The 9,876-nt window shown below is 38.2% G+C and overlaps 1 protein-coding gene across 1 annotated transcript; it reads right to left on the bottom strand.

Annotated features, from left to right (window-relative positions):
• Window positions 1-1,837: 1,837 nt before the first annotated feature.
• LOC129456249 (uncharacterized) lies at window positions 1,838-5,225 on the bottom strand. Its single transcript, XM_055221826.1, has 3 exons — window positions 5,177-5,225; window positions 3,117-3,320; window positions 1,838-2,244 (listed from the first exon to the last, which is right to left on the bottom strand). Exons 1-3 carry the CDS (start codon window positions 5,214-5,216, stop codon window positions 1,838-1,840), a joined length of 651 nt encoding a protein of 216 aa, XP_055077801.1. The 5' UTR covers window positions 5,217-5,225.
• Window positions 5,226-9,876: the final 4,651 nt, after the last annotated feature.

The following is a 9,876-nucleotide window of genomic DNA, read 5'->3' as shown; positions in this document are numbered from 1 at the left end:
GAGCACATGTAGCAATAATTTCTTGTAAATTGAACCATGAGAACCGAAATTAACTAGAAGAAAAAGGGAGAAAAAGTGACCCAAACCTGCTCTGAAGTGTCTTTTCTGCTTTTGCCTGAGGAAAAGGATAATAAAGGGTTTTTGAGTACATGAAACTTTTAAAAGATCAATCACACTGTTCCTTATACCCCCAAGCTCTGCCCCTTTCCCCCCTCACTCTCCCTTTTAGTCCTTCATGTGCTGCCCAGTTTAGCAGATCTGTTTGAATGGTAAATTGTCACATTTCTATAGTGCCATTCTACCAAAGCCCGAGGACACAACAGCAATATTCATCTGTGTGAGTGGGATTTGAACTGCCAACCTTTGGATCAGAGGATAAGTACTGTACCGACTAAGCTACGGCCCCCCATTTGAAATTTAGTTATTATTTTAAAAAAATTTTGACTCACGCTGTTTAAGAACTATAATGACCACCACCAGCACCACCAACATCACACTGAGGGGTATTATGGCATAAGCCGCTTCTACAAAACACATTTCAAATCAGTTAGGATCATTCATGTTTCACTCTTATATGATGGAGATTACATCAAAAAAGCTATCTTACCATAAATGCTGCCCTGGTTTATAGATATTTCTGAGAAAACAGATATGGTTATTCATTTAAAGGTGATATATGTATTACCACATGACATTATAAAGTAGAACAATGTTCCGTTTTAGAGAAGAGCGTCTAAATATGCAGGGTTTGTGTGTTAAACATGCACAAATGAAAAAAAAAAAAAACAACTCCAGGTATGTTTTTGATAAGGAAATATTATAACATAGATCAGAAAACAGTTTAAAGGCTTTAAATTTCACTTATTTAGCTCAAGTCTGTAGAGGAGCTTAAATCCATGTTCTCCACATTTATCAGTTCCAAACCAGTACACTCCTGCATCCTCTGTTAAATTGAATATCGTCACAGACACCTTGTGGTTTGTTAAGTCCTTCTTCCAAGAAAACTTGTTGGGGTTTAGGTTTAGCCCTGAGCTGTTCAGCAAATGTTGGCACAACTGTGGATCCTCCCCTTTACAGAAGAAATAGCTCCATTTGTGGTTAAAATTATAGTTAAACACGTATTCGAAGTCCTCACTGGTGTTAAAATATTTCTGGTCATCAGTGAAGCCTATGATTGAAAGAAATTGAAGTATTATTTTTATTTTTACAAAGCAGTTAAATAAGCAAGGCCAATCTAAAGTAAAATGACATAATTATCTTTCATTCATCTTTCTATAATTTAGCCACATTACTTTGATTTGTAATGTGTGTATGAAGGTATAAAAGGTAAAAAGTAATGAAATAAAAGTAAATATGATTGGATCCTATGAGGTTCAATACTGAACCATTTTGGACACATGGTTCTTTTACAAAAGGTTCTTCCAGATTACAAAGATTCTTTGATAGAATTCTGTTTTTGTTTTACTTTGAATTCAGCAGTGTTCACATATTTTGAATTAGTCTTATGTGTTACCTTTTGTCTATAGATTTTCTTCCTGGCCATAACTTCCCTGGTAGTCCAGAATGATATTTCTCAGTATTTTTTTTTATACAGAGGGATATCAGTCTGGTTATCACTCCCTCTGTGGCACCTTGAGCCAGACTCAGACGTGATTTTCCAATCAGATTATTTATTTCCTTGACACATAAGGAATGAAGGAACTCATTAGCCACCATTATTTACAGTAATCCAATTTCCCTCACCTCAGATTAACAGTTTAGTGCTTTGTGATTCTGCAGAATTTGCTTTGTTTTTCATTCCTTGTGATATGTTATTCCTCTGATTGGCTCGAATCAATCACGCCCATCTGAACTCAGGGAGATTCAGAGGTGACCAGATCGGATGTGTGTATTCTGGATCCCAGGGAAGGCCATAACAGCACGTGAGGAGGACTTTGTTGGACTCACCCCCGCGAACTTTGATGAAGACTTTTGCATAGGTTCTGTTGAAGGCATGCCCTCGTGCCACACACCAGTACAAGCCCTGGTCTTGTGACTCGACCTCAGTGATGGTGATATACAGACCGCTGGAGTTCTTTGAGTAGTTTGCGTGCGTGTTGATCGTTCTGATATCTTCACAGTCAAAATCGCCTTTTTCTTTGCATAAAAATGTATCTGGACAGTGACTGCAATTTGGTTTGCCGCATGCAATAGTAGTCGACGCTTTAATGAAGGCAGTGTGATTAAAATGGCTGCAGTGGTTCCCTGTGCAGAAACATTAATCAATATTTAAAGTGCATGTGTAGGTAATATTGCACTAAAACATAATTATAATTTACTAAAGATCTTCTTCTACTTTTTAAATTTTTGTGACATTTATCACTTTACTTCCTGGTTGGACACACGCAGTAGATATAACCAGTGGTAACAAAGGTAACAAAGTAAATGTAGTGAAGTACTTTATTTAAGTAGATTTTTTGTTTTGTTTTAGGTATCTGTACTTTGCCTAAGTGTATTTTAAAGTGGATACTTTTTTACTTTTATGTCACTACATTTGAGAGCAGATATCTGTAGTTTCTACTTCACAACATTTTTTAACAGGACTGGAAATTAAAAAGTGCTTTTCATATGATTTGAGGGGTTATTTTTACCATGTTCATAGTAAAATCCTGACTAAAGTTTTTGACGCAAATACACAAAATTCATAAGAAAAATTAAGAGAATAATTTGTATTGTAACAGTTGACCAAAATATGTGTCATTTTAATCAATATCACTACATTTAGCACTTAAACAAATCAACAACACTTTTATTTGAGTAACTTTTGACCTCTGTATCTGTATTTTTACTTAAGTAACAAAGTTGAGTACTTCACCCACCACTGGATATAACCATAAGTTCCATGAGTTACGTAGCAACCATAATAAAACAAGGGCTAAAACTCCCATTTTAGAACTCAGCATTACTTCCTGTATTTTTTTTATTTTTTCCTTTTCAGCTTTTTTTCCCCACAAATAGGCACTGACCACAACTGATGTGAAACTATTATACAAATTACCACAGTTACTGCCCCACCAAACCAAGTCAGAATTATAATTGTGCATCAACAAACGACTTAAGTTCAACACTCCTCTTACCAATTTTTAGTGGTTGCACACGGTTTGAGGTGGGAACGGTAATGTTGTCTTCTTTTTGAATATTTTTAACCACAACAATTACATTGTTAGCTTTATTTGTGATCATGTTTGTTCTGTTTGTTGGGAAGCTACTATTGCAAGAACTTTTACAGAAGAACTTGACCCATCCTCCTTGACATCCAATAAATGATTCCACAGTAGTACCTGTTAAGAAGAACAGAATAGATCAAAAGTGCACTATAGCCTCTTTTCCATCAGTTCAAACAACTCAGAGCAAATATAGCAGATATAAACAGAAAATAATAATTTCTCACCTAATGCTAACTTGATCTTGTGATAAAATGCCATATTTCCTGTGACGGCAACATTAGGTGACTAGTGCTTCAGCAACAGCGATGCACTCACCACTCAAAATCGAAAGTATTATGCAACTATCATCAGTCCAAACCAATGCATTACCTAAATATACATTAAAATGCAGTGTAGAGGTGCAGAGAAGTGAAACAAATACAGTAAAAGCTGATGATAATCCAGAGTGATGGCTCTATCTTTAGCCACATCTCACAGCATCTCACATGTTTAAGATGAGAGCAGGTTTTGAACCACTAACCTTTGGACCAGAGGATGAACACTCTACTGAGCTACTGTGGCATTAAATCTTTACCTCCATAGAAACAACCAGATGACACCATCAGGCCTAGTTACTGGTCAGATCTGTGAAGAGGTGACCCCCACTCACTGTAAGAATATTTTCTGGGTAATTTGAGCAAATTATTCAGTTAAAATTCAGCCAGACCCACCTGGCTCGAACAGATGGGTTCAAGTATTGGGACTCAACGCTAAACCATCACACATTAAACTAAAAGATAAGATAAAGAGTGCGCACTGGTCACCTCGCTGCTGCCCCCATCTCCTCTCCTGCTCAGAGTCAGTACAATAGATCATACACAGCAGTGCTGCTTGGGTCACGGGTTTAGGACTCATTTCAAATGGAGTCTTGAATCTTGAAAAAGGAACTAAAGCAGCCTGCAGGGAGCCCACCTGATGCAGCATGAACGCACTCTGGACGAGTCTGGGTGAGGAACTGGACTATATGCTCTGTACACACGTAGTCTCTGATCTGTGACTTGTTTTTTTCTGCTGGGGCATCACTTTTATACTCACGATGTCTATAAACAGAAGTGGGTACCATCTGATGGCCACTAGATTACCAGATCATGAGTGTCATAGTATTGTCTTAGTGTCATATTACTGTCTTGTTTATACCAATAAGTTACAGAGCTATCAGATGCTACTCTCGTGGGTATCATCTGATAGCGACTACACTGTATTTATTCTGATATTTGTTGCATTTTCTTCTCTATGTCTTGCACTTTAATAACTTGTAGTTTGCATTATGTATTGAAAATTTTGCACACTTGTACATTATCTTTTATATTGCACTTTTTATATGTGAATTGTTTTTTTTAATGTTTGTGACTCCAAGGACTACGGATGGAAATTAGAATTTTGCTAAATCTGGTGATGCCATCTATTTAATGTATCTGCACATTGTCCTTCAAATAAAAAAATAAATAAATTAAATAAATAACGTGGCTGCTCCGTGCGATTTTCTATTTGCTGCTTTTTTTCATTTGGAGCTGTGACTGCAGTTGCACTTAAGGGACAGTGTTGCTCTTTTTGCAGAGCTAGTTTATTTGATTAAACAGGGCCCCAAATATTTAAGAGACGGGGTAGATTGGTGGCCCAGCTCCCACAGATGTTGTGTCCTTGGGCAAGACACTTACCCACCTTGCTCCCAGTGTCTGTGTACACTGGTGTATGAATGTGTGTGTGGAAGCGTGTAAAGCGTATTGAAGGTAGAAAAGGCGACCAATGCCATACTGTGAAATATTTCACAAAGCCACCCAGAAAAGTTGCCGAGTGTACCTTTAATATTAGACAAACTAAACCATTTTAAAAATTGAAATAAGTAAAAATATAAATATAAATACACATACAAATATATGCAATAAATAGTTTTAGTTGGTACTAATTCACTTCATAAAAATGCATCTTACCTGTAGTCAGTGAAAAAATGAGTAGAAGACAGATATTCATGTTGATGTGTTGACTTCTACTTGTTGATTACAAAATTGTCTGTGTGTATCTCTGTTTCCTGTATAGATCTAATCCTGCATGAAAGCGCTTTTTCCATTTACCAGTGGTTTAAAATAGTCACACTTCTGTACTTCTGTAGACACGCCTCGGCCTGAGTTTTATGGTCAAAATCATGACTTTGATTGGCAACACAGATGTGAATTTCAGGCTAAAAAACTGCAGATCGGCAAACAATTTATCATTCTAAGATTATCAATGAATGGTTTATAAACATACTTTATTAAATACTTGCAAATAATATTTTTATTTCCATCTTCGACATTTTAATTACTTGTAAATTGCAGAATCTAGAATCTTTTTTGTATTTCATTGGACTTCAAGCAATGACATGACATGACTGGATAAGATAAGATGAAATGTATTTTTAATCTTACCTCAAATATTAAAAAAATATACAATATGATTAAAAATACAACAGGGCTCAGGACATTTCAAAGACAGTATTATTTGTGAATAAGTACAGGGTCTCACTGTGGATTTACGATTCAGACAGTTTAAAAAAACAATTGCATCATTGTGGTTTTAATATAGCAACGTGATAACAAAATGTGACTTATAGCAAAATGCAGAAAGATTGCAATTCCATTTCTACAAGTTATTTTGACAGATAATCTCAACTGCACTTTGCAATTTGCACCATATGAATGTTGTAATAACATTTAATTGTGAATAAACTTGAAACTGTTTGTCTTGCCTGACCAGCCAGTCTCTTTTACACTGCAGAAATCTACACTGGCTTTTACTCCTGTGTTGTTTTTCCCCCCATTTTAGGTGTAAGATTCCATGTTTGTTTTTACTGGAACAAACCATGAGTCTCTATGATTGGCTAATCCGCCTGTCACTCACGCTCTCTGAAATTGGGGAGACAGGATATGATTCCAGACCCACTTGTCTTTGTAAAGCGTGTGCTTCTGGCTGGACAGGTAAAGATTCCTCACTCAAGTTTCAAATCAATACAGGGTTGTTATTGTAAAAAAAAATACATAATTTTCTGAGAACCCACCAATATTTAGCCTACCTACAATCCACATTCACAGAAAAGTCATAGATTCAGAAGACGAAATACACTGTTCTGTTGATGTTATTGCATGTACAGAGGGGTGACTAAGGGGCCTCCATAAATAGCTCGAGAGGTTTGCACTGAGTGTCCTTTTTATTTTAAGTTTGAGCCCCTTCTCCCACAGACACTGGGGGCGAGGGGGGTCAAGTGTCTTGCCCAAGGACACAATGACAGCATTGATTTGTGTCCTTGGGCAAGGACTGTATAAAGAAGTGGACTAAGTGAGTGTGACGTCACCGTTTGGCTCCAGTCAAATGAAGCTCATCGAGGCTAGCAGTTATAGGAACGAATTTGGAGCCAAGTTGCATATTAGGAATTCCGATGGCGAGTATCATAGCAACCAAAGAGCCAATCCAGTGAGAGGCTGTTGAAGGTAGTGTCACTTCTTGCCTGCAATGCTGGTTTAGCAGGAAGTGGATGCTGAGTGATGAGGCTCACTGCAGAAGTTACAGAGAGAGTGATGACAATTTTGTAATGTAAACTGAATTAGAGTCAGATTCAATGGAGCCAGAAGTACGCCCTTGATCGCTTCCTATTTGAATTGCAAAAGCCAGCAGGTTAACTGTGTCCGTTTATATGTACAATCAATGGGACAGACCTACTAATTATGGAGATATTAACCATAAACCAGGTCAACGCACCTGCATTTTGACAGGCAAAGGCCAAATGCTTCCATAGAATTCTTTTCTATTCTAACAAGACACTCTTAGTCCCTACTGCTTAGTGTACTCATCTGGGGTATTTACCTCTGAGTAAAGGGCAAACGCAGCACATTTTATGTCAGATGTTGTGGTTTTGTTGATGATGGTGTTTTTGATCTCTGCATTTTCTGAGGTGAGATGGTTTACAGTGAAGTACACAGCTGTAGTGCCTGTATCAGTAGTCGTAGTTGGAGCGGCGCTTGTATCAGAAGTAGTAGTTGGAGTAGTAGTTGAACCAGCTGGAGCAGTTCTTGTATCAGTAGTAGTACTTGCACCAGTAGTAGTAGTTGGAGTATAATTTGTAAGATTGGTATAAGTGGTGCAAATCCGACTTGGCCCAGCACAGTCAGCAATGGGTAATGTACTTGTATCGTAAATGGTACTGACTACAGTTCCTGAGTCGGGTGTTAGGGGGCGCTCCAGTGTGTGATCATATTGATGTACCTTCACAAAACACAACACAAAAAGTAAATAAAAAGCCGGACTATTCATGTAACACACTTACAGTAGGTACAGTACAAAGAAAATAACATGAAATACATTAACTTGCCCCTATTATGCTGTCATCTGATCTATGTTATGATGTTGTTTCCTCATCACAAACATACCCAGAGTTGCATATTTAGACTGAGTTCTAATACAGGAAATAATACAGGAAATGCTCCACTGTGTTTTAAAACTCTATATGCTTTCACAAGAATCATTTCAGCCTTGGAATTTCCAGTCTCTACTGAACTAAAAGTAAGAGGTTGCTGTTAACTAGAAAAAAACACTACCTGACATCATAACACGGACCAGAGCATTTTGAGCTTTGCAGATATAGACAGACCAATAATAAAGGATTAATCAATTCAATTCATTTTATTTTTGTAACGCCCAAAATCACAACAACAGTTGTCTCGAAGGGTGTTCATGTTTTGGTTGATGGGGGAAACCGGAGTACCCGGAGGAAACCCATCCAGACACGGGGAGAAACATGAAAAACTCCACACAGAAAGGCCTGGGCGACCCGGGGATCGAACCAAACCTTCTTGCTGTGAGGCATGTGTTGCCACTCAGCCACCGTGCTGCCTACACACAAAAACAAACAGGAAAATCAAACAACAGGAAAAATCAGACAAAACAAGAAAAATCGGCCTGGCGAGGAGGAGGGAGGGGGGCGGAGGAGGGCCAGGCGAGGAGGAGGAGAGGGAGGAGGGTGGAGGAGGGCCAGGCGGGGAGAAGGAACTGTCATCAGGGCATCTAAAAGAGTTACACTCCACAGGGGGAGTGGGACAGGGGAATACATGTGAATAGCATTGCTGATGAGAAAATAGGAGGAAGCAGAGGATAGTGCTCAGGTTGCCATACTTCCCCCAGCTAGTTATCTCCTGTCAATCAAACATGGGTGAATGAAACAAAACACAAATTTGGGTGCGTTTTCATGAGGTAACAAGATTCTATGGTTTAAAGCTCAAAATAATTTATTTTGTGTAATATAGGACTTTTAATTCTAATAACAGCATTTTAATTTTCAAATACCAACCTCTGTGTTCTGTGGTGCTGCGCTCATGCAGAGGGAATGTCCTGAAGGAGGAATTAGAATCATTTATAAATTTATGTCTCAGTCAGTATGTGAATAGCTAATCTTTCCTCTTATGTGGAGAAACCATCAAAAAAAATCATCAAATTCAGACGTGTAATTCATCTATGCATAAGTAAAATGTATCTTTTGTCACAGTTTTTAAAGATTATGAGTGTTGACAGTGACTGGCACCGGTGCAAGACTGCAGTTTCCACTGCAGTTTCCTGTGTCTCCAGCGAGTTTACATCAACCTCAGATCTGATCTTTAACATGGGCTGTCACATCTATTACACAATAACAAGAGTTGAATATTTTATAAACTAAACCTGCTTTTTTTGAGGTAAAACAGAGCAACCCCCAGGAGTACAACAGCTCCACAGACAGAAATTATATTCGCCAGCGTCTTCCAGAGAAGCCCTGTAAAACATATGATCATGTGGTGTGGAGACAACATGGAGAGTGCCTCTATTACTATGCAACAGGACAACCTCACTCTGAACACACACACATTATTGTTACTATTATCAGGGCATCTGGAGCTATAGGAGCTGCACTGGAGAAGTTAGGACCAAGAATTGTTGTTAATATTTGCAAACTCATTGTTCCTCATCCTGGCTTTGTGCTGGCCGACGTGAAGGATTGACTGGGTGCTTCTTGCTCCATGGACATGAGAGCGTAAACACTGTCCAGAATGAAACAGTAAGATTTGAATTATTCACAGTTATTCACAACTATAAATAAATATGACAAAAGTTGACATATGCTATCACATTACAGCTGGCTAATAAAACTAATACACATTGCATCAAGTTGTAGTGTATTGTTTTGTATCATGCTTTTGTATATTTATGGAGAAATGCTGTGTGGGAGCATGGGGGATGTAGGTTTCTGGGCTGAGAATTAGACAGAATCTTACAGCTAACCGTAAGGAGGGTTTGAATAGGGGCCGGGAGAGATCACTACATTACTTAAACATGCATGGATGATATATAAAACACTTCAGGCATGTTTTTAATGAGGGAACAACATTATAACATAGTAGAAAGCTGCAAAAAGTCAATTGCTTTAAGATCGCAATGGTTTATCAGATATAAATGTTCTGTACCTTGAAGTTGTATTTGTTGCCGTGACACCCTGTAACCTTCGCTCAGTGATTCATATCCGCACCAGTAGACCCCCTCACACTGTATACTCTCATCAGTGAAGGTGTACTCAGGAGCATGGACTAGGATCTCACAGGAGTACTCTGTCTCTATACAGATATGAGTTGCCTGT

This window comes from Periophthalmus magnuspinnatus, chromosome 5 (assembly GCF_009829125.3).
Source record: "Periophthalmus magnuspinnatus isolate fPerMag1 chromosome 5, fPerMag1.2.pri, whole genome shotgun sequence".
NCBI lineage: Eukaryota > Metazoa > Chordata > Actinopteri > Gobiiformes > Gobiidae > Periophthalmus > Periophthalmus magnuspinnatus.
This window is presented reverse-complemented; position numbering and strand designations above follow the sequence as displayed.